Genomic DNA, 25,938 nt, shown 5'->3' with positions numbered 1-25,938 from the left:
AAGCAAAAGTGTAATGAGATTTGTATAGTGAAAATACTTACAGGTAGGTACTGTAAATGTGCATGTGTACTGTAAGTGACAATTAACTATGTTTCTTATTGCAATACCCAACCTAGCAATAACAGTGCTAAATGAATACCAGTCATGAAAAAATTTGTAGAGTGTCTAAATTAATGGTCTTTTATTTGTCCATGACTGTAATTTACAATAATTATTATCATATAGTTAGAAACATACACATAATTATAAATACATACGTATGCGATGGTGTACAAGTATCTTGCTGTACTTTCAGATACTGCTTGGCCTCGAGTGACAAAATCTGTTGATGGATGAAAAGTCGACAACGAAAGAGGCTTAGGCTGTTGGTTTTCTTTATCTAAATTTTGAATAATATAATTGATCAGATAAGAAGAAGAATGATTATCGGATTCGCTTGAAAGGTTCAGAGCTGAAGGTATCTGATTAAGTCATTTAGAAAGACTTTAGGACTGAAAATATTTACAAAGATGATTGGTTAAAAGTCTTTCTTTACAGCATTGCAGATGTACGAAAACTAATAATAGATAAATTAATTATTATCCAGCGCCTTTCGTTGTAACATGAGCTGGCTACATCTAACAAACAAAGCGTAAATAAAGCTTCTCTCTTTTGTTTTTACCGAGGAGATCCCGCAGAGACAGCGCGCGTCGATCGGGGACTGTCGGCGCCCTTAACATGTCCTGGTGAATCAAGCATGCACGCACTTTCAGAACTACCCACTTCACAGAAGAGAATCAAGCAAATGCTAAGCCGGTTCCACACACTCGTTTGAAGAATCTCTTATGTCTTAGAACTGCCTCATCATTACCTCATCGAGTGTGTGAATCCAGCCTTACTTAATACACGTTACCGGTAGGACATTGTCGGCCCATGGCGCACTTTCCCTCGCATATGGTTCTTTCGCTCAGCATGGTTTGGTAAGAGTCCAGCATCACTCGGCACTCGGAGAGGTCTCGGTCGGCTAGCGCCAGCGATGGATACCTCTCTTTTAGTCTTCTTCGTTCCTGTAGACAGATGGTAAATTTTATGGGATCCTATTTTTTCTTGGAATTGAGATGCAGCAGCAACATTATATCGTACCAGGGTATTTAATTTAACCATCTTTTTTATTGAACTATAGTTAGGTATTAGATCGCAATTCCACCAGCTTGTAAACCTTCAGCGCCTTGCGCCACGTCAGAAACGTCAAGCATCTGACTGACTAATGTTCTGAAAAACGGGTCAAAGCAAAACCACTTCAAATGAGTACCTCGACCAGCTTATAAGTCTCAAATTCCTGCAGCTGCCTCTGGAACCCAAGGTATAGGGTTGGCGAGTGCTCGTCCGGCGCGCACCACCTTCAGCGCCTCGCGCCACGTCAGCGGTGTCAACCATTCAACTTCCAAAGGTGTGACTAGAATTCTGAGAAACGGGTTAAAGCAAAACTACCTCAAACTCTTACCTCAACCAGTTTATAAGTCTCAAATTCCTGCAGCTGTCTCTGGAACCCAAGGTTGGGGTTGGCGACCGCTCGTCCTGCCCTCACCACCTTCAGCGCCTCCCGCCATGTCAGCGTTGTGACTGACATGATGTACGCCACCGCCACCGTCACGCTGCGGGACATGCCCGCCAAGCTGCCAAGCAAGATAGACTGGTCAGTAATTAGTTTTATTTTATTTATTTATAGATACAACAACAGAATACAATTTCAAACATTTTTATAGATAGAACAACATTGGTACAGTAACTTGTTAGTAAATCTGTGGCAGTACACTTTATTTACACATGTGAAGCCACTCAGAGGACTTAACAGAGATAATGCTTATTGGCAATGATGGCAGCAGCATCTGATGATGACTTTTAATCGCCTAACGTTGAAGATCGATCGACATATTATGCCAAGGGCAAAATATTGGCTAAATGGGGATGAAGCTAAGTCACACCGAGAGCTCTTAAAAAGTGACCAGAGATTCTATTCTTCACACATCTTGCTAAACTAAAGTCACTTCGGTTAGAAATATAACACGAGCACTAAATGTGATGTAATAATTCGCGTCACACGTCATGGGTACGCTACTCAACAATATAACTACGTTCGTTTGGCTCGCGGTTAGCAAGCTCGGTCAACCCCAAGGGAGTTAAGTGTGATACAACTCTCTCCGACTGTTATTATGAATGTATGGACCCAGTCTAGTACAATGACTTGCTTTTGTTCATAAAAGGCTCCCTTATTGTGCTTTAACAAACATGAAAGGATATTTTTTGATTAAATGACAGAGAATGTGCTATGCATGCGTAGGCATATTACGAGTAATGTGTTTACGGAGAGAAAAATAACGTTTTTGTTTACATTTCTAAATGATTGGACGTTTACATTTGTAAGAAAAAAGCTTGAGTGGCGGCTCGGGAAAAAATATAGCACCATTTGTTACGCTTGGTTCCATTTCGCTATTCTCATTTAAGTAGTACTTTAGGTACACGTAGAATAAATGCGATATTTTAGGCTTAGCGTATACTGAGATAGGTACAGCTGACGAAGTACAAAAGAAATGTCAACTAACATCGAAAGACGATAAGCTGTTGATATACGTAAAGATTAGGATGGAGTTGACGTACAGTCAGCGTCAAATAGTTCGTAATACCCAAAGTTCACAATGCGTCTTTAATGAATCATGAGGTTTTTTTATAAAGTTTTTGGCCATTTTGGGTGTCCGTGTCATGAACTATTGCTGAGGCTATTATGTGGCATAGAAGTTACCTATGTCGAGGAAGTACGCACTTTATGCCTTAGGGCTGATTTTTCAATCGTCGGATAACTTTTAACTGAGGATTAATTTTGGCACATTGACAGTTTCAGTATGGGAAATATGGTTCCAAAATACTGAACTGTCCTATCCATGACGCTCGCTGGTTCCGATTTTTGCCATGCTGGAAACCACCTCTCAAGCGATCTGCGGCGGGAGCAGACGCACATCACGAAGCTCTAAAGTGCTCTGCGGCGGCTCCCGCCGCAAATCACTTGTCCAAGTTCGGGACCTTGTCATTTAAAAAATATAGTTCTGTTTCTTTCGCTCGAAAGTAATAATGCTTAAGTATGAATGTGATAGCTATATTTTCTAGGCACTATGGTTGCTTTTCAACCAAATTTTTCTCAGTCTGTGTTTGAAGATGACGCGATCCGCGGTGCCCGTCTGGGTAGTGAAAAAGATGGATGTTTTTTATCGTTTAGATGCTTTGGAAGTGTGTTTTTCTTTATAAAAAACGTGTATAATGTGATTAACTTTGGAAATAAGTGTTAATATATAACATTGCTTCTAATTTTGAAGGTGAATCAAGTGCAATCACAAAAAGTGACAAAAATGACGAATCTTTTTTTTCAAGTAAGTGTTGTACCTAAAATATATATTTGATAGCCTTAAAAGTTACACCAAAAGACGGGTAATTTTATCCAGATTTCAAAAATGTGACTCGATAGTATGTAACGGTAATAATGATAAGCTATTTTAGGGAAAATGCGCATAGGTATTTTTTATTTTTTCCCGCGGGAAGGGGGGAGCACTTCACGCAGTAGCGCCTTCCCGCCGCAGATCGCGTGAAAGGATATACCTAGTTGAACGATGGTAGCGCCCTCCTGTCATTGAGTTTGGTGGGACAGTTCAGCGTAGGTCATCTATATGTCAAAATGACAAGGTTTATTCTTCAGTTAAAAGATATCTGACGATTGAAAAATCGGCCCTTGGATAAATTAATTCGATGCCCCTTTTCTACTTTCTGTTTACTAACCAGTGAATAAGCACGTTCCCATCTCGCAGCCGGGCCGCGTGTATGAAGTCGTTGCATAGACTGAAGTACTGGGTCAGGTTCTGATCCGGCGAATCTGAAGCCATTATGCAGAGGTAGTGTTTGTCCTGTTAACAAAGAAATTAAATTAGTAAAAGCCTAAAAAAACGCATGAAAAGGACATACAAATTAAGTAGTTTATTTAAACTGTTTAGATATGACTTTTACCCAAACTTCAGATGATTGGAGCTTTTAGTGGATTTCACTCTAAAATGTCGCATCTTCCGTTTTTTCACTCAAGATGACAGAATAGTTTCAGTGTGCTTACCATGAGTTTACGTTAGGTGTGCTCGCTAGCGACTACGTAAAAAAATGACATTAATTGTATGACATATTGTGCAGCGCCCCTAGCGGCTACTTTCAAGAAACAAAATCTTCATAGAGATTTTTGACGTACTCGCTAGCGAGCACACCTAACGTAAACTCATGGTAGGTGCACAGTTCTAACATTTCATGCTTGCTTTATAGTTTCTTACCTATTTTTATTTTTATAAATACTTGTAAATTTATAAAGGACAATGGGCAAAATGGTACCCGGCTCCAATAGATATGAGTCTAGTATCGTTTGAAAGGTCATACCAAGATTAACAACTTTTACTAAGACCACCAGCCTCAGATCTGGTTGTGTACGAAGATATTCATACTTTTTTGCAGAATGGTACCCGGCTCCAATAGCTATGTTTGTAGTGTCATTTGAAAGGTCTTACCAAGACGAACAACATTTACTATGGCCACCAGCCTCAGATCTAGTTGCGTTCGAAGATAAAGATACTTTTTGTGTAACCTAAGTATCATACAGTATGAAGGGGGACGCGCTCGGGGCAGGGCACCGACGAGATGGTCGGACGCGGTGAGGAAGACGGTGGGCGGGAGTTTGCATCGTGCGGTCCACACAGCTTATGACCGCAGTCTGTGAAGGAACACTATCTGTGGTCGCGATCCTCATCAGTGAGGGACCGAGGAAGAAGAAGAAGAAGTATCATACGTGTCCATCGTATGGTACTTAGGTTATGCGAGGCAGGAAGGGTTTACTGCTCCAGCATCCTTCCTTAACCCTATAATTATTGATGGGGATAATTGTGAAATAAATATTTTTATTTAAAGAAGTACTACCCCCATTAATAAAAAGTTACACCTAGGAAGAACCTTGGATTAAAATGACATTTCCATACCAAATGAGTTCAACTAGGGTGTAACTTTTATTAATAAAGGGGTTAAAGTTTTATTACTTCTTAAGGGTTTTATGGTGGGTTGCTAAAGCGAATAAACCCACAAGACCCAATAAGTCCACCCACAAGATGAACCGACGACCTCATAAAGGTAGCGGGAAGGCGCTGGATGCAGGCCGCCACCAACCGGCCATTGTGGAAATCATTGGGGGGGGCCTATGTTCAACTGGACGTCCTATGGCTAAAATGATCATGATGATGATGATGAAAGCGAATAAAGGGCTAATAGCTTGGGTAGTTCATCGTAGGTATAATCCTTTCCTTTTCAATGCTTCTTTTAGTTATATTAATAGATTGTAGTCATAATACATACTCGTATACATGGATAATTGTGTTATACTTTCATTATAATACTTAGTGGAATTACTGCTTTCAAAACGTGAATTAGAACTGGCCCCATAGCAGACATTTTCCTACATCTAAAGGCCTTTTAAAATATATATTGGTTATGGCTATTGGAGCGGGTACCACTTTCCATACATTTGTGCCCATCATCCTTTACTATTTTTATAAATCATGTCCATTAAACCCCATAATACACAATAGGGCGATATTATCAAACTGTACCTATCTAACTTTTCGCTGACAGTCAAGGTCGTTCATTCGCAAACGAATTTTATTCCTTTTGGCTTTGTTTGTTCAGGAGAAAGTAAATTTTCCTCACAGCACCACAAAAGATCTTTTCAAACCACTTTCATTTGACTTTACCCATACGGATCACAAGAAACCGCTAACTTAAAATTCCCTTTCAAGAGCTCTTTATTAAGTCCTTGTGTACTTAATATTTAATCCTCTCAGATTTCTGAGCTCGGGGTTTACTGGCTTTCATTGACCACTAATCAATAGAAGTATAAAGAGAACACGATTTCCATTTAAACTGATTGCCATACGTAGGGCAGGTGACCCGGTTTTGGCCATTTTAAGAATTTTTTAGACTTTGAGGCTATATCATTTTACAGTTTTTGTTATCACGGACTTATTTCTTGTAAAAAGTGATTAAATATATTTAGATCTAGCCTAAGGATACATTTTTTTTCATAATGATTCAATGGAAAAATAATCCTGTAGAAAAGAAAAAGAAATGGGAATTTGTGCCATTTTTGGCCAGCTTTACCCCATTTCTGGCCACAGTCATGTGCCAGTTCTGGCCATCAAAATTCATCAAAAAAAAACAAAAACTACCCGACGGATTTTAACGAAACTTGGTACAATTATTTTTCATACTCCTGGGCAGGTTATAGTATACTAAGGAATTCCCACGGGAACGGGAATTGCGGGAAAATCCTTTTGTATGAAAAATCTAAACTGCTTAAGTTAGACGCTTCAAATTTGGTATGTAGGTACCTTAGTAAACTTAAAGCTTAGTTACAACAAGGAATTCCCGAAATTCCCACGGGAACGGGAATTCGCGGGAAAATCCTTTTGTATGAAAAATCTAAACTGCTTAAGTTAGACGCTTGAAATTTGGTATGTAGGTACCTTAGTAAACTTAAAGCTTATTTACAAGGAATTCCCGAAATTCCCACGGGAACGGGAATTCGCGGGAAAATCCTTTTGTATGAAAAATCTATACCGCTTAAGTTAGACGCTTGAAATGCATGCAGGTACCTTAGTAAACTTAAAGCTTAGTTACAACAGGATATTGCAAAATTCCCACGGGAACGGGAGTTAGCGGGAAGAAACATTTGTTCGAAAAAATCTAAACCGCGTAAGATAGATGAAGGGGGTAAAACGGGATCCACGCGTACGAAGTCGTGGGCGGCCGCTAGTATTAAATATAATATCTCAGCTCGAATTTAAATTAAAATTAAGGAGATCAACATTAACCTATAGTATAAGTTTATGCGGTTAGTACTGGAACAATTCTTTTCACAACACCGATTTTTTTAGTATTTGGTTTCGATGGAGGCATTATAATCGTAACTCTGAAAATGAATCGATTACTTATATCAAAATAGCTAAGTAATTAAATTGAAAAATCACGATAATAACTAAGTGGCCAAAAGTGGGGTTCTTCGTGCACCACTTTTGGCCAGGCATGTGGCTAAAGATGGGAAAATTCATTCATTCTGGCTCCATTAGTGGCCACCTCTCATAAACCCACTTAATAAACAAATAGCGATAAAATATCATTAGTACCACTTAGACAGTGTATTCTTTATTAAGGATTAACATAAACATTTAAAAAAATAAGAAGGATTTAGAAAATAATGATTGTTTACTCACCCGCTCGCCTTAGCCTTTTTGCTAAGACTTAAAACAATTATCGCTTCTCAAAAAGTAATGACTTGTTGGATTGAAGTGAAGCTTGACACATCAAAGCTGTTAACGCTATCAGTGTTGCTAATATTCGATATTTTTATTCCCGTAAACCATAGAGTAATATATTAGTCTTTGCCTTAGTTATAACGATTTGAAGTTCTAAATGGCCACAAAGGGGTCGGTGGCCACAACCGGGTCACTTGCCCTACTAGTTAAAACTAAATGGGTCGAGTCGAATAACTCGCAATTCTGCAAATGTTACCAACTTTTTGTGGAATGAGAGGTCAAGGGCGATAGCTATTGCAAATAGTCTGTGGTTATCAAATTAATTGGCTCGGCTTGAATGGAACTATTTATAAGTACCTACATCAAATAAAATGGAAATTCTGTTTCGAAAGAACTAGCTTCTCCAGCCCATATTGACAAATCTGACATTCTGACAACCGATCACCGGGTATTTGAGGTTATTTTCTGGTGAAATTCTCAATAAAGACATTTCTAACTTAATTTGTTGAGGCTGACGAAGCTCCATACAACTACAATATTTTGCTAAATTAATTGACATGAATAAAGCTGCGAGAAATAGATTGTCTTGTTATTAATCGAGCGAACACATTTAATTGTGTCGAGTTGTGTTTTATTTTAGCGTTTCTACAATTCTTTTTTATTTTAACGGCCTAATGTGCGTTTTGCATAATTAAAAGGACAACAGGAATTAAATAGGAACATTATGGCTTTTATTCTTACAGGACATAGTCGTTACCAGTAAACCGTTGACCTAAGCAGATAGAGTTGAACGCGACTATACCTAATGCAGGCATTGAAGTATCATAATAAACACGCTACTGCAGTTTGCGTGTCGAGCTCACCTCAAGTTTAAATTAGATCTTGAAATATCTGAATTCTTCTATGGTTTACTTTAATTTAAATTGGATTCTTTCCAAAGAATTCATAACTTAAAAAAGCGATTGCCTCAAATGACATGAACCCACTACCTGTCGCTTATTGCCATGGGACTGCTCTGACTACTGAGCTATGGAGACATTAGAAAACTTGTCAAAAAACTGTATTTTAAGCTGAATGTCAGCGCTGCAGCGGCAGGTACCTCTCTATTCTCTATCCCACGCAAACCCTTGGATCATATCTCTCGTTACATTTAGCGATGTCTGGGGATAGAGATGCAAAATTTTGTCGATATCTGTTTATATCGTGAATTTATCGATCACATACCGTTGATGATTAGTACTTATCAGCTTAATAATTATTTTGCTTTTTATTTAAACATCTGAAGTCTATCAATAATTTTATTGACACAGATTTTAATTGGGGTCATAGACATTTAAAAAAACGGTGCTAATTTTTTGTGTATATTTATATTTTTAGGCATAGATGTGTATAATCATCAGGTGATCCATCTGCTCGTTTCACATAAAAAACCTTTATTACGTTTGTTTTAACGTTGAAACATCAATATTTTATCGACAACAAAATCACCGGGCGGGCATCTCTACAAATACAGCCGGTGAAGTTAACTGGCAGAGATAGAGATAGTCCGATAAAAGCATTCAACTGCAGAAGCGGGAAGCTAGTCGGTTCCCCAAGGAGACGAGTTGTATGACTTTAGAACGAATCGTGAATTGAGCTTTGAAATTGATAGACGATGATACTCGTAGCTTGAAGTTGGTCGTTATATTTTAATTGATGTCAGGAATGTAGAACTTTCCTATTCAGAAACTTTTTGATCTTTCGAGTATAATATTTAACTGACTGTTAGTTGTGCTAAAGATGCTTCTAGTTCCATAGTCCAGTCATTATAGTAAGTTCACCTCGGAATTCGAGATACCCAGCTGTAAGTCTGTAAATACGTGTATATTGACACCCTAAAAGTTGTCTCAAAACCTACATATGGTAGGGTGTAAGCAACTATTAAATTTCAAGGTCAACGGTCACAAAAATCGGTATTTTGCGCGTTTTTTAGAAATATCTCATTTCCTATGGGTTTTTTGCTATTTGTATTTATTATCAATATTGTAGAATACTAAATTCTCTACAAATTTTGCTTCAAAAAATTTTTTTATACGGTGAACCGTTTTCGAGATAGAGGGCGGAGAGCGCGCGGTCACTGCATCACTTCAGGTCAACTTAAGCGCTAATTCCCGTGGGAATTTCGGGAATTCCTTGTTGTAAATAAGCTTTAAGTTTACTAAGGTACCTACATGCCAAATTTCAAGCGTCTAACTTCCGTTAAGCGTTTAGATTTTTCATACAAAAGGATTTTCCCGCAAATTCCTGTTCCCGCGGGAATTCCTAAGTATACTATAACCTGCCCAGGTGTATGAAGAATAATTGTACCAAGTTTCGTTAAAATCCGTCGAGTAGTTTTTGTTTCTATAAGGAACATACAGACGGACAGACAGACAGACAAAAATTTTACTGATTGCATTTTTGGCATCAGTATCGATCACTAATCACCCCCTGATAGTTATTTTGAAAATATATTTCATGTATAGAATTGACCTCTACAGATTTATTATAAGTACTAGCGGCCGCCCTCTATCTCGAAAACGGTTCACCGTATAAAAATTTTTTTTTAACAAAATTTGTAGAAAATTTAGTATTCTACAATATTGATAATAAATACAAATAGCAAAAAACCCATAGGAAATGAGATATTTCCAAAAAAAGCGCAAAAAACCGATTTTTGTGACCTTTGACCTTAAAATTTAATAGTTGCTTACACCCTACCATATGTAGGTTTTGAGACAACTTTTAGGGTGTCAATATACAAGTATTTACAGACTTACAGCTGGGTATCTCGAATTCCGAGATTCTTACCTAATTTAAGCTTAAATGACTGGACTACCAATGGCAAGCAAAGTAAGAACTATTTTCAAAGCCTCTATACTTACCTACTTTCATTATGATAATTAAGGTCCAAATACTTATCCTATACATTAAAAAAAATATAACCCAACCAACCCACAAAGAGCCATTAAAAGATAAAATACAATAATGTTGTAGAAAAGAAATTCGTGGAAGATTTACTTACTTGGGAAAACAAGATAAATGTTCTCAGATTAGTTCGTTGCGTCGTCGAATAAATAATCTTGTTTTGATCACGCACGCTCCTCTTCGCAAATATTAAGACAGTACAAAGAGATTTGAACAGTAAGATCAGTTACCAATAGCTAGTTCAATAGAGGCCTACAATCTATTGAAAAGCTTTCAAATTTTCAAAAGCTGCCAGTAGTCAGGAAAAAGGTGTAAAAATTGCAAGTTTTCTATTATTTGTATTTACCTCAGTTCTTTAATTTTTTTCTCCTTTTCCTCTGTCTATTAGTACACAGTGTCCCTACTTGTAGTCCACTTCTTACGTAGTCCTAAGCATTACGCGTAATGGACTTTTGGATGATCTATTGTCGGAAAACTTTTTATGCATTGCCTTTATAGAAGGTCATAATATCCCTCGTTAATCCAATTTGATATAATATTATGAAGTTACTTCTAAAGATAATGTTTATGGGCAAAATAGGTCTATTTTGAAATGAAACCGAATGGGATTTGGAAGATGGATGCTTATAAAAGTTTTTAATTACTACATAGGAAAATTAATGCCTAGAATCTCTAACACACTTCAGGTTACCTAATTTAAATTATAATCAAAATAATTTTGGTGTCAGAATACATGAAATCCTTTTATTTACGAGTAGGTATATTCTTAATGTTCTCATATTTATAATAAAATTTACCTGAGAAGCCAAGGAATAATTTTGCTTCGGAAGCCCAGCCAAATTGGAAAACTTCCACTTTGTACGCCACGAGGAATATTAATTTCACATTTTAGTTACACTCCTTATTAAAAAGATTCCCCGCACGATTTTTTTGGAAGATGGCCGCCAACCTAATTGGCTAATCGTAGCCGTAAGGTTACCTTTAAAACCAATTTTTTATTTAAATATAGCTTGCGGACCATTATAAATTAAATTGGTTTAAGTAGTTAGCGACTTAGTGCGTAAATCTAGGAGTAATAAATAACTTTACGGCTTAAGTTCTTATCATCTTTGAACGGGGTTTGACTCGTTGGATTTGCAAAGTTACCTACCGCTAACTTAAAACTTAACAACGTGTAGAAAAGTAAGTAATAAGACTGTATACATACCTATTATGTCATCTCATTCGACCTACATTTCAAGTAATATTTACATTAGGTTAATCCTTCATTATTATGATATAAATTTTATGAGCCTGAACAAAATAAAACATAGTCATATTTTAATGAACGAGTAGATTACAGTGATCTAGTTTTATGAAAGAAGTTTTGAATAAAACAGCTTTAACTAGCGGAAACGGTGCTATAGTGAGCTCTACATTAATATAAATACAGCTGTTATTCTTTAAGCTTCTAAAAACAAAATACTCGTAGAATTCACGACTTACATCGCTTTCAAAATTTTCGAGCCACGTAAATGAAAAGCCTGAATGGATTTCCGCACGAAAAATGCAGCACGTTTGAAAATAGCTTCTTTTCAATCCTCATTCTATATTTAAATTCTGAAGTCCGCGCCTACGTGGCGTGCTTTGCCATGCATTAAGTATTTGGTATTACAACAGGCTTCCACGAAAAACCGTTGCGTTGATGACTCCAAAATCTAAATTATTTCTTTACAACAGAAATAATTTCAATGATTTTTATCTTTATTAACCCTTGAATTGGCATAATAACTTCATATTTTTTAATATTTTGAATTAATGGATGGTTTAATGGATGGATTTCTAAGGGTTGATTCAATGGCATCATAAATAATCCACTTATGGTCTATTCCCCAGTGGACCCAAATAATGATTAGGTAAAGTTTGTAGTTGTTTGCAGTGTGGGTGGGTGGATCAACCTGGTTAATTCATAAATGACAGTTTGACATTCCGTGCTTCATAGGGCGATGCATGTCAGACGCCTATGATGTATATTATGGTTCCCTAAAGTGTTATTAGTTTTTCCTACCCTACCTTCAATGTATGAGTAAGGTTCTCGTTGGCTGAAATTAATTGATCATTATTATTAACTCGATATTTGTTAGTCAAAGAGACCAGAAGGTCGGTATCGATAATATGGCATTAAAAATGCATTAAGTGTTTCAGTATACCTACTATACTATTATGCTGAGTTGCACCACCTAACTTTAACCGTGACTGTAACGTTGATGGTGAACCGGTGATTTTTGTACGGAGTTTGATAGCTTTTTGGCGCTTGTTAAAGTAAGATGGTGCAACCCAGCCTTAGAGAGTAGATAGACTCTTCCTCGCTGATAAATTGTTTGCACTCAATATCGACTATTTTCTAGCGTTCTCTAGAGGTGGTCGCTTGCAACAGACGCAAAGAAGTAATTGTCGGAATTTATTGACCATTAACTTTACGACCGGAGACCACCGCCATGGCGTATTAGTGCCCGGGCAATAAATGCACGATAAACAGCGAATTGATTGTGCTTTTAGTGTTAGGTGCAGATTGAATTGGAGAGAAACGGGGCAGTGGGTAGGTCGAGTCCAACAGCTGTTCGGTTAAATATCTAGGGAAATCAATTGGTCTCGTCGTGTATCTTCCTGAGATTAAATAACTTAAAAGAAGAATTACGGAAGTACGAGTAAAGTTTATTTCCTTTCAATCAATTGACGTAACTTTTTATGCGTAGTGACGTTTCCCCCGTAGAATTTGTACAGAAATAGTTTTTTGGTCTTGGCTAGATGATGTCATTATTTGTCCATGTTCAGTAACTAACTGCTGGTGTTAAAGTGACTGAAAATTTAATTTTACTCTTAATTAAAGAGTAATTGAGACTTTAGGGGTAAATTAAAGTATTAGGTATGAAAGTTGGCGTGGCTTGTAATTGCTTACTACTGAACAGTGTCAACTATCCAACAGATTTTTGGTTTTTGTTCCTTTCTCTCTCAATGTGAATATATTTTAGATGAGTAGGTACCTACTTATAATTTGCTTCTTGTACCGTGTAAGCAGTTATAATCCTGTCAAGCTGAAGGAACTTTAGGCGTTTGACATATTTAATTACTTAGTGAAATGGCGACGTGATAAGATTAATAATTCGCATCGCGTTCGTAACTTTAGACAGTAAGCCCCTAATTCACACATAAATACAGATGGTTATGATGAAATATGTACGAGTATGTGCCGCTAAACTTTACCGCCATCTAAAATTTCTCGTAATAAGTAATGATGCCTAGAAATGGTTCACGGTTCATTTTATAAAACTAACGATGGATGAAACTTTTATTGACACATTCATTAATCCTCAGCCTTACTTCTCTAAATATTCTTCTTATCTACTCGTCAGATGAAATATTCCACTCCATCCACTCAAGATGTTGACTGAACCAGCCATTGCCCATGATGTGACCCCCACTGTCACTTTAGCTGGTTTCCTTTAAGCTATGAATTGTGCACGAGTGCACAAGAAAGGCTGCAATGTGGGAGGAATGGCGACGGATTGTAAAGCTTGCCACCAAACTAGGTGTGACGACCACGACCACTCTGGCAAGAGTGGAGCGACGAAGAAGATGATATTGAATTCATCATCAACATCATTTCAGCCATAGGATGTCCACTGCTGAACCTCCCCTAATGATTTCCACAATGGCCGGTTGGTGGCGGCCTGCATCCAGCGCCTTCCTGCTACCTTTATGAGGTCTTCGGTACACCTTGTGGGTGGACGTTGTACGCTGCGCTTTCCGGTACGTGGCCTCCACTCCAGAACCTTGCTGCCCCATCGGCCGTCAGTTCTGCGTACTATGTGCCCTGCCCATTGCCACTTCAGCTTGCTAATCCATCGGGCTATGACAGCGACTTCAGTTCGTTTACGGATCTCTTTATTTCTGATTCGATTTCGTAAAGAAACACCAAGTATAGCTCTCTCTATGGAGCTGTGCAATTTGTTATTGAACTTATTTTCGCTAACCTCATTTCTGATTCTGTCCATAAGAGAAATCCAAGCTACTTTTAGTTGAGTATTCTTTCGAATTCATTTGTTATTATTACAATAGCTTACGTTGTTTAGCGCGTAATCCATCACTTCAAGTGGCAACACTTCATCCCGTCTAGTGGCGCGCTAGTGACGTGCAAATAGGCACGATCCTTGACTAGTCGAGTGCTTTTCTAGGGCGATATCTCGTCTCGCTGGAGGGCTTGTCGACAGAATCGGGTCGGTTATTATTAAGAAAATGTTGTTATATTTTCCTTGGTAGGTGTTATACAGCCATGATTAATTATTTTCTGTGGGCTATTTTATTTGGGCTACATATTTTAATTTCGTATTTGTACTAACTATTTAGGCCATTGGACCATTAGCCAAGAGTTTATTGAAAGGTGAAAATAAACTAACGTTAGCTAGGTACAAAACCCAAAAAACTCTTAAAATGCGATTGCTTGCTTATGGATGAATGTAGGTGCGAATAATGAATTTATGTAGGCGTTTAGACACATGTTTTTATTTAATTACCCATATTAAATAAGTATTATCAAAAGAAACAAAAAATTACCACACCACATCAATTTCCATAACAAACAGGTAAGAAAAGTCCTCGAAGACAGCTACAAAGAAACTTCGTCATGATTTACATTATGGAGTAATTTTCGAAGAAGTCGTGTGTAAAGACGGCAATTTGTGATCCAATATCGAAGTTGGGTCGAACAATGACATTACAGGCTGAATAAGTAACGACAGAATCTGTCGGAGCGTGAATATGAGATGAGCTATGAGAGGCCGGCAGGCCGGACTCTGCAAAATTCACGAGCGCATAGGATCTCGGACTCGGACTCTATTTTCGAATGCCACGTGCAAAAATGTAATAATACTCGTACTACGAGCGAGCTGCGCCCTTTACCTCAACTGGCATCCGTCCTACGTCCTACCAGTGGTCGTGACGCGCTCTCTGCTGTCACGGCGTATACTGAGCTGATGCCATTTTGGTGCTTAAGTACCCATTCTGTTGTCTAGTTTTAATTATTATCTTGCTGTGTACTTGCATCGAATAAAATACTTTCTTATTTTTTTTTTCTAAAAAGCTTAAAGCGTAGCTTTCCTCTTATATTCATACGGATATTGTAAAGTGCCGTATTAGCTACAGCTACAAAACAACGTTCCAATCTTGTTCAAAGTCAAGCATTAATTATTTGCATTGATTGGTGTAAATATTGAAACAGGAGCAATCGAAGGCTTGAATCAATGCTTTGGGAATTTGAATCCATTTTTGTGCGTCGTTTCGTAAAGCATAGGCGTAAATGTAATAGAAGTGAAAGTAAAAACATGAAATTTCTGATTAACGACAATGATAAAATCCACAAATCAAAGCTTAGATGAAAAGAGGAATCTATCCATTATAAGTTACAGTTCTAAAGTCAGAGTAATGAAAATTAATTATTAAATTGGTTAGAAATATACGTCATAGTGTATAGTTTGAAATTTAAGAGCAATCTTGTGAAATAGATTTAAGATAAAGGTTTTGTGATAGGATTAAATTTAAGCGAACAAAGCCGCTAGAAGGCCAATTAATATGAATGTAGGTTTACTCCAGGATTATAATAGCTTCCATTAAGCCATTAGTTTATTGGCGAATGTCGAGCGTTTAACCCAGATTGACGTTTTCAGTGAAATATTTCTGACGTCAACAAACGATAAACTGATTCGTGAAAAATAAAACAAGGCATTTGATGGAATTAAATAAGGGTATGCACTAGTTAAAGCCATATTTGAAACAGTCATTTATAAGCAAAAAATATATATTCATGACATTTCACTACCTAAAAGCTGTTTCAATGTTAATTCAATATCAAAACTATTTTATTCAATTTAGACCACTAGTGGCACTTATGAACGTCAAAACACAAATTGAATTGAAAATAACTGAAATGTTAATTTATTAATGAAAAGTTGAAGAAAGTTAACACTGGTGAAGTTTTCTGAGGAACTAAATAATAATTTAAAAACTTTCAGAAAATTCAGGTTCTAAATAAATTGATGAAGCCAATTTACTTGTAGTTATCACAACACCTATTCTATTGAAGTGAATTTTGATTTTTAGGTACTTTTAATAACCACTCAGTTACATGGTTTATAGACATCAATATCGTACCATAACTACAGATGTAATGTTATAACCAGACGTATGGTAACATAATTCGACTTTATTTTCCCGGAGGTCCTGGGCTCCATCGATTCCAGATGGAATAGAATGTGTAAAAATTAAAAGATATAAAAGTTATCGTTTCTAGTGTTGCTTACGAGGACAATAATTAGGATTAAATCAATCGAATTGTTAAAAAAAATCTTCGAAAATTTAGTTCAAACGAGATGGTCAGATAACATCGAATCACGAAGTGTCCAGTTTTGATGTCAATTATTATGTTAGAAGGATACCTACTGCAGAAATAACTTTCCACAATATTACATTTTAACACAACATGTAACTCTAACTACATTTTATTACATACTAGCTGACCCGGCGAACTTTGTTCCGCCTTAATGGCAATAAATAAGCAGACTTTTTTTTATTTCGAACGGGATAAAAAGTATCCTATGTCCTTCTCCTGGCTCTAAACTACCTCCCTGACAATTTTCAGCTAAATCGGTTCAGCCGTTCTTGAGTTTTAAGTGGAGTAACTAACACGACTTTCTTTTATATATATAGATTTACGTCACTCGGATCGACCATAAAGTGTTATATCCCTCATAACTCAGGACAGAAACATTCTAGAATACCTAACCGCTAGTTACGCGAGAGAATAATAAAAAGTTGTGGCGTCTTGAAGGAAAAAATAATAAAAATTACGTGAGTTATCCTATCTTAACGAGACGTTTACGCAGCGACTAACATTCGTGTTTCCGACGTCGTTTCATCAGGCCCAAGGGCGAGAGGTTTGCTTACTTACTCGGAACACACAAAAAGTTGTCCAAGTAAATACGAGTAATTCTGGGGAAAAAAAAAATTTGAGTTGAGTACATATCTGTACCTATTTGCTAATTCAATTTATCTTTATGTCATTTGTGGTCGGCACCTATTAGCACGCACGAAAAATAATCTGCGCGCCATTTTTCACAAAATCTATGATTGCGTTGTAAGGTTTTAAATTGCAATCAATATTATGATACGACGAAATAAAAAGCAGCTACTAAATATAAAATCAAACGGCTGAATCAATTCAGCCAAAGTAGGAAATATAAAACGAGAATGTTGCCAAATTCTTGACGGGAATATGAAACTAAGAAAGCGTTTCAGCCTCATTCCCATCAATCAATCTCAAAAGAGACGTCTGCGAACGCTGCCATTAAAGCCCGCGAAAAATCAGCTGCAAAAATATTAATCGAAAGAATGCAGAAATGACGATTATATTTTAGGTACCTACTGACTACTACTGACTAGGTATGTAAAATTAACTTTAATTCAAGAAAGTAATCATTTGACGATTATTATTTTTAAACGAGATTTTGAGGTTAGTATTGAAAACAAAATAAACGTGTAACAAAATAGCTGTTCTCGCGTAGAATTTGGCATACCTACTTAACAAAGCTGATTCAATGTAATTTGTTTGAACAAAGTACCGCCTCTTCAATATGTCAGATCCAGTTCCAGCGACCTTGCACCGACTGAGTCTGTCCCACTTCTTTATCGGTCACATAGCCCTGCACTGCTCTTAATTAACTGACAGCGTGAAAATTTGATTACCAGCCAGTGTGTGAAATGTTAATTTGGTAGACGGATTGAGTTCGAAAATAATTTAATTTATTACTGTCAATTGCACCGATTAACGGATAAAAATTGTGGTAATGTAATTGTTAATGACTAACGATCAATGATTTTTACAAATATTTCACCTTTACGTGATTTCTAACCGAAGCTGCGAAGGAGCAATTTGAGTAATTCAAAGCCAGATAATTTTTGAACACAATTCTATTCATCCACTGGTTATGTATGTACCCCTTTTATTCTGAAGATAATTGCAGGATAATACCCATGGACCTATAAAAAAAGTCGGACGGATTCTCATCAACAAAATACTGTGACATTAGGATATACCAGCTCGCCTGTACGTACAGGCCGGCACGCACACATTCATACCCTGATACACCACTTCGAGTGCAAACTTCACACAGTTGACACATTTACGCGGCGAAAAAAAAACACAAATACGACATGTCTTGCGTGGTGAAATTGTGTAAAAACCGTTCTGATCGAACGAACAAAAATCAAGGAATCACATTTCACAGGTAAACTAATAATCTAATCACTTATTTCCCCGATTTTATAAACATTAAAATATTAAAATCAAACGTCAATCACCCGACAAAATAATACGTCAAAGGCCAGTGTTCTCAGTTATTTACGTGGGAAAATTACCCGAAAAGTGGGAAATCTATAATTTTAAGACTTTTTAGGTGTTTATTACGCATACTATTGAAATAAAATAATTTATCATAATAACTGTGTTTTAATGGGATATATTTTCGTAGGCAGATTTGATCCTTCCCTAGGGCGTAGAACTGCGAAATTCAAATTTTCTTATATTTTTGCAAGTCAGTGTCAGGTTGTATGTTAAAATCTATCAGAGATAATAATATTGATGATACATAAGATTATGATTACGTAGGTACACAAGATTGATCATTTGTAACTGCGTGAATCGTACCTGACACTGACTTGCAAAGTAAGAAAATTTGAAAATTTCGCGTCTACCTCACTCAACGTATTCATCTTTCATCCTTTTCAAATGGCACGATATAATTTCGTCTACATTTCCAAGTAACATATCTGCCCATCTATGTTTTTCTTAAGATAAATGGGTAAAATGTTTTGGCTAACATGGCATCCCTAAATTCACTCACACAATAGACAAACGCCAAAATTTTGCGTCACAGTTTTGTTGTAGCGCGAGTTCCGTCCGCCTTTTTTTATAGGTCCATGATAATACCGTTGACAATCCTGACCTAATTTTGATATTATACCTGCAAAGTTCAAAATTCCTACTCTGAACTGATAAAGTTGCTGTAATAAAATTGTTTTAATTAGCCTCCTGAGACAAATCTTCAAGTACCCTTGAAAAGTGTGGAATATGACCGAGGTGCTCTCAAAAACGTTTCAAGATTAAAAGAAAACAAAACAAAAAGTTGAGTCGTCCCCGAGCGCGGGCGGAGGACAAAAAGTTGAAGGCTGAGTAGAGAAACTGTATAGGTAAAATACATTACGTTCGCGTGATTGCGACCCATTGTTTCTGAGAATTGCGAGAATCGCAAGATATTTATCGATGTAAGGTGCTAAATAACGCACATGCATTTTTAAATAACGAGAACATAAAAATTCACTCTCTTTACTAGACCGCCTTTTTAACTCAAAATATGTGGGAATATCATGCAAGCTTAAAATTCTAAATTCTTCGGTCTTAATACAAAATCCGTTCTTAGCCTAATTTATTTTTGGCTCTTTATCAATTTCGTGGTTTTCATTACTACTTACTTTTAATTTACTTATTTAGACACGAATGCAGTATTATCTTGAAATTTTATCAAGTAAAACAAAGACGTCATTTGTAAGCCAAAGTAACATGATATCCAGACACGCCATTGCCAGCAGTTTAATCACAAAAACGGTAATGTGAAAATGATTGAAGCCATGACTAAGTGAAAATACTGCCAATCGCCACTCCTATGTATATTGTATACGTACCAAATTATGTTATGTTCAAGTTAGATATAAGTATTGATTGAGCAAGCAAAAGTAATTTGTAGGCAAAGACAATAATCAATATTTGCGAGCAAAAAGCAAATATTCACTTCATTTAAGTGTATTCATTCAAGTCACTGAACAGTTAAAATAAACAACAGAATTCAATCAATCAGAACATTGACTCGGTGCTTGAGTATGAATCTAGTTCTTAGTGCGGTTTCATGATACAGATTTTAGTACTGCTACATATATTTTTGATACGGGCCGTGTGTCACTGCCACAGTGCCATAACATATTTTATGGACAGCAATCCCAAATGTAGAGCGCGAAATGACTACGGAAGTACGGACCGGAGTTACAGCGATTTTGACTGAAGCAGTTCCACTATGAATATTCATAAGCTTCGGAGATGAAGTTATTGGAGAGAAATTAAATACATTTTGCTGATGCAAATAAATTGCATGTTTTGCAAAACAAAAAAGGGACGACTGCATAACCTAGTAGTTTGCATATGGAAATAGAAGCCAGCTGTTTGCTGCGAGTTCGAATCCCACGGGGTGTTGTGGTATGATAACACGAGCTTTGCTTTAGTATTTACTAGCTGTGCCCGCGACTTCGTCGTACGCGTGAAAACCCGTTTTCGCAACATTTTTCATTGTTGCTCTGCTCCTATTGATCGTAGCGTGATGTTGTATAGCCTATAGCCTTCCTCGATAAATGGGATATCTAACACTGAAAGAATTTTTCAAATCGGACCAGTAGTTCCGGAAATTAGCGCGTTCAAGTAAACAAACAAACAAACTCTTCAGCTTTATAATATTAGTATAGATTTTCGTTCGTTCATTCGTTTCAGCCGAAAGACGTCCACTGCTGGACAAAGGCCTCCCTCAAGGATTTCCACGAAGACCGATCCTGCGCCGCTCGCAAAATTACCAAATTACCCTGAAAATAAGCAAAGCTTGCTTAATTTGGGCCTTGGTAATCTTGGTATATGATGTAGGTAGGTACTTAAGAGTTAGATTATTTATTTTCTTAAACAACAAAACGAAAAGGTCTTACGAAGGTTAATTCTAACGAGAAATGACGTGACATCTACACTTGCTACGACGTAGCACTGCCATACTACGACGCCTTACTACGCATTCAGTCGTAGTCTTCTACGATTTATTCAACCGTTAATACTGTACTAGTTACAGCAAATTGCTTGAATCAGCTGGTAACTAGGTGGAGTATCTTTGGAATGCGAACACAGCTCGCACGTCAGGCTTTATTAGATTAGACCGGGAATGCTTTACGTCTAGAATCAGGATAGATAGGATAGCAAATAGCATTTGTAGTTTAAAAGTTGATTTACTATTTCCTAAAGTCTGTTCGCCGAGAGTTGATAAAAAAAATATATCAGAGGTTCTAACCTCATTATAAATTGCGGTCCGCTAATTATTTTTGTCGATATAATGAAAAAGTTGGTAGATTATCATTATTATCTCTTTTAAATTTACGGGAATTATTCCGGTTAGTGGGGATACGGATCAAACACGTGGCGTCCATGTGTTGGATAAAAAGTATTTCATTATTATCAAGTGGCTTATAGTGTATCCCAATGTTGGGCAAAGCCCTACCCACTGTCATACCATTCATTTCGGTCTTATGTAAAATAAATCTATTCCGTTTCACACATTGCGGCCCGCCGGCCGGAGCGCTTGACGACAGCTGCGTGGCTCGTACCATGGTACTCAGTGCGCGTTGTGACAAACGACGCCCGCCATACAGAATGCGATAATTAAGCGACAGTCGCTATTGCAAGACATTTCATAATATTTATCAACTCTCGGCGAACAGACTTTATGTTATGTTTACTGTTAAAAAAATATTCGAAAACATGAAACAGCTTTTACTTAATGGACGGCAGTATTTAATGGCAGATGTAATTTCAAACCAAACAAGAATTTGTCGTTATAAAAGGAAGAAAAGTCACATAAGGTTTTTCTTTTCGTAGCACTGTTGACCGTCGTAGCATGTCGTAGTAATAAAATCGCATATGGAACAGCCCTAAAAAGGGTGGTAAAATTCAGTGCGTATGCAAAAGAGAGTTTAGAAATAACCCAAACAGTAAGCTTAAGGTTAATTAAACTGATACGTCAGCTCAGCAGCTATGTAGCCCACACATGCACCGTGTTCCGAGTCGGGCCGAGTCAGCGCATTGAGTGGCCCCGAGCGCTCATGAATATTCACACCGCGCTTCGCCCCAAGAGCCCTACGGGGCCTCGGATTATTTAATGTGTCTGGAAATTTCAAGACTTCATTATGTCCACGATTATCGCTTGGTTAAGCTGGTTTACGGCTAATCTTGATGCAGTTAAGCTACAGTCAACAAACGAGGAATATATTTTTATCAATACAATGAAGCTGCTACCAGCAATGTCGTGTTGTAGGTGGACATATTGTCATGAAATAAGTTTAACTGAGATCTCACTGATAAAAGTCCGTAAACCTAAAAATCCTTATTTTTAAAAAGTGTAACACCGTTTTACTTTTTTGTATATTTTTCAAGAACTAGAAAGTACCATTAGTTACAACTTACAAAGATTGAGCGAACTGTTAAACTCTATACATCATTCACTAGCTGTCACCGTCCGAATTTCGCTAACGATAGTCCCTATTCACAAATCACGCGTCGGCGAAGATCAATACCAGATAATATATCTGCAAATGCTCTAAGCACCGGCCCTTCGACTCCGTAAGACGAATGTGTTTACGTGACCGCTGCGAGCTGATCTCCTTTCGACCTTGTTTACTACAGTATAAAGTTCGGATTTAAACTACTTGAACAATGTGATAACGGCATTTCTTTTCAAATAAAACTGTCATTAATATCGAATTTATTAGATCGAAACAAAAGAATAATAAGCTGCGTTATATTTTTGAAATTCAATCGTTACCTATAAAAACAAAAGCTGTAAAGTATAATGAGTAGAGTTTATAGTACGTAACAGGATTGATATTTTTTAATAAATTAACACAACTATGCATTCATAATTTACTGAATAATGTAGGTAAGCTTGGTGGAATCAATAACCAATATCAGCTTATTAACACTTTCCCGCGTACCGTTGTCAACGTCAACATGGATATGAAACTAATTAACACGATATTTAGCATCTAAGCTCTACTTATTGCTTTATAGATTAAGGCTAGGAAATACAAACTAATTTATTATTGTCATGTGTATACAGGGTGTTAGGTAAATGGGTATATGAGCCGACACTAGCCCATGTTAACATGGGCATATAAATGGTATGGTGAAGTCAGAAATTTGATATCATCATTTTATTTTTTTAAATTTTCATACAAAATAAATTTTATAAAATCCTATTTGTATGAAAATTAAAATAATTAAAATAAAGATATCAATTTTCTGACTTCACCATACCATTTATATGCCCATGTTAATATGGGCTAGTGTCGGCTCATATACCCATTTACCTAACACCCTGTAGAACCTTACTTTGTCACTTGATTAAATAAATACCTAATCTTAAGGTTTACCTTATCTTATTAACTTTCTGTAAGTTAAGAATTCTTGTATTATAAAAAAAATATTTCTTTTAAGAGTCATGAGTTTTACAATTAGAAGAAGAACTCCTTATGATAACAAACAAGTTAATTAAATGTTGAAAGTTGAAGGTTTTTTGCAAGATAAAAATATTTAAGTATGCAAGTCATAAGTAAGGCACTTCAGTCAGGAAATTTCATCATCTCCGTAAAGAGTACCTATCATTTTAAAGTACCTTCACTTAAAAAGTTTAGTACCATCATAAGAAAGTATTAAGGCACCCGAGCCGTAAAACTAAATTTTCAAAATGTCCCAAGGCATCCGATGTTGACGCCTTTGCCTGTCTCGTGAAAATTACGAAGAAAAATGTCAAGAGTTTCGCGGGAATTCACCAAAAACTGTCATTTGCTGTCCACAGATTATATACCTAGTAACATTGCTTCCGTGCATTTCTATTACTAGCCTTTGCTTGCAGCATATCGAATCGCTTGTGAGGACATTTCGACACGATACATCACGTGAACGAACAAAGCGATTGCTGAGTGAGGGCTAACGTTATGATTATTTTAATTGAAAAATTATTCAGTGTCGTTGAATTAAGATAAGATTTTACTTATTATAAAAGGCTTGGTAATGATTTCTAATCAAGAATAGGTAAATAATGCCTACCTACTATGTTGTATTTATGTGCTAATCAGTAAAGATCTGCGTAGAAATAAAAGCTCAACACAATACCAAAATGGCTGTTAGGGACTAATTCCAACACAAACAATTGCCAATTAAATCGCTTGTTGTGTTAAAGTAATTAAGCTGACGATTACAGTAGTTAAACAATTAGGAACATTGTGATTTGCTCAATTAAGTACCTACTTTTACATAAAGCCTTAAATAAGTATGACGCAATAAAGCAACGATGACATTGAATGAGGAGTGGTAAAACTTGTAAATAGATATGATAACAGTAGGTGACTAATTTAATTAGATAACCAATTTTATCATCATATGTACGAGTAGTTCTAGTTAAGGTTACTAAACCTTTGTTTGTCACCTGTCATCCGCTTTGCAATGGAGGGAAGTCGAACCTTAACTTCGAAATCTTTCTATGTTCCTAATGACAGTTTAACTTTCTCTCGGGACAAACTTGACCTCCACTGGTTGGTTTTTTATTGGCGGTCAAGCTGTAGATCCTGGCTACACAGGAATTTCAGCGGTGGGAACGAGAGGTGGGTAGAATAGTCCCGTAGTTCTAGTTAAGTGTTAGGTCTCTTTCGTTATGGTTACAATTTATTTAAACTGTGGTTCCTTTTGTTTTTGTTTTCTACTTGTATACCTACTCCCAAGCAGATGATTGTAGTAGGTACTTTTTTAATTATTAAGAGTCCTCTTACAACATCGTTAAAATAAAATTAAAGTGTCCCTAATTATCCGAGTGGTCGCATTTTTCACTCGGCGTGAGTCGACTAATTAAAATGCTTAGCACTAATTTGATTAATGGCACTCGTTTTAATTTGGGAAGCGACGCGTAGGATAAGGGCACGCCGTCTTATTTAAAAGGTAATTTATAGAAATTAATTTTAAATAAATATGTTGCTAAAATTTTCACACCAATTATCTTGTCCAAGCCAAGCAGAGCTCCACTTTGACCATAGAATAAACGGATCACAAATTACTTAAATGTATTATTGAATACAAAGTTATGAATATACTTACCTAGACAAGGTGTAAGTACTACTTTACAAACGTCCATGACCATTTGACCACAAGGAATCGAATTTACCTAGTGCCTAACATAGTCTTATTTTTAGCTTGTTAGCCTTTCTTAGTTTGTTTTCCTTTGGCTAGAATGCAAAAGTATTATCTGAAGTTCGAGAAAGTCTCAAAAGTAATTTTATTACAAAAAAAAAAAATAGAGCCTTCCTTCTGTTTCTCCTATCTTAAAACCTTAGAGATTATCTTAGAGACTTAACTCCCGTGTTTGCAGTATAAAAGCATTCTTTTTGTGCCACAACAATGAGTGGGTTTGGGATTTACTTTTATTGTCTAATGACAGGCCTGGCTCACTCCGCGCGGTACATCCGATAATTACCTACAGCGAAGCGCCCCGCCGCACACTGGTTCAAGAAACGATAAAAATGGAATTAGCGATTTATTCACTTTTTTCGATAGTATCATGTGTAGAATGTTATAAAAAACGTTTTGTTTAAGTTCTATTTTTCTCAGAAATGCGTAGTTTTTGCTATATTACATGTTTTGTGTTTTATTTGTATGAAACGTTTCCTTCACGAGGCTCTTATTCAAAATGTTAAAATT

The 25,938-nt window shown here is 36.6% G+C and overlaps 1 protein-coding gene across 1 annotated transcript in view; it reads right to left on the bottom strand.

Moving 5' to 3' along the window:
• Positions 1 to 25,938, bottom strand: part of LOC135077647 (dual specificity protein phosphatase 22-like) — a 63,915-nt gene that overhangs the window by 13,058 nt on the left and 24,919 nt on the right. The window contains exons 3-5 of the mRNA XM_063972207.1: positions 3,805 to 3,929; positions 1,484 to 1,655; positions 893 to 1,046 (exon numbers count right to left, since the gene is read on the bottom strand). Coding sequence (XP_063828277.1) covers positions 893 to 1,046; positions 1,484 to 1,655; positions 3,805 to 3,929 — 451 coding nt within the window. The remainder of the gene's footprint in view (positions 1 to 892; positions 1,047 to 1,483; positions 1,656 to 3,804; positions 3,930 to 25,938) is intronic.

This window comes from Ostrinia nubilalis, chromosome 13 (genome assembly GCF_963855985.1).
Source record: "Ostrinia nubilalis chromosome 13, ilOstNubi1.1, whole genome shotgun sequence".
NCBI lineage: Eukaryota > Metazoa > Arthropoda > Insecta > Lepidoptera > Crambidae > Ostrinia > Ostrinia nubilalis.
Note: the sequence above shows the minus strand (reverse complement) of the source record. Positions and strands in the feature narration are given on the sequence as shown.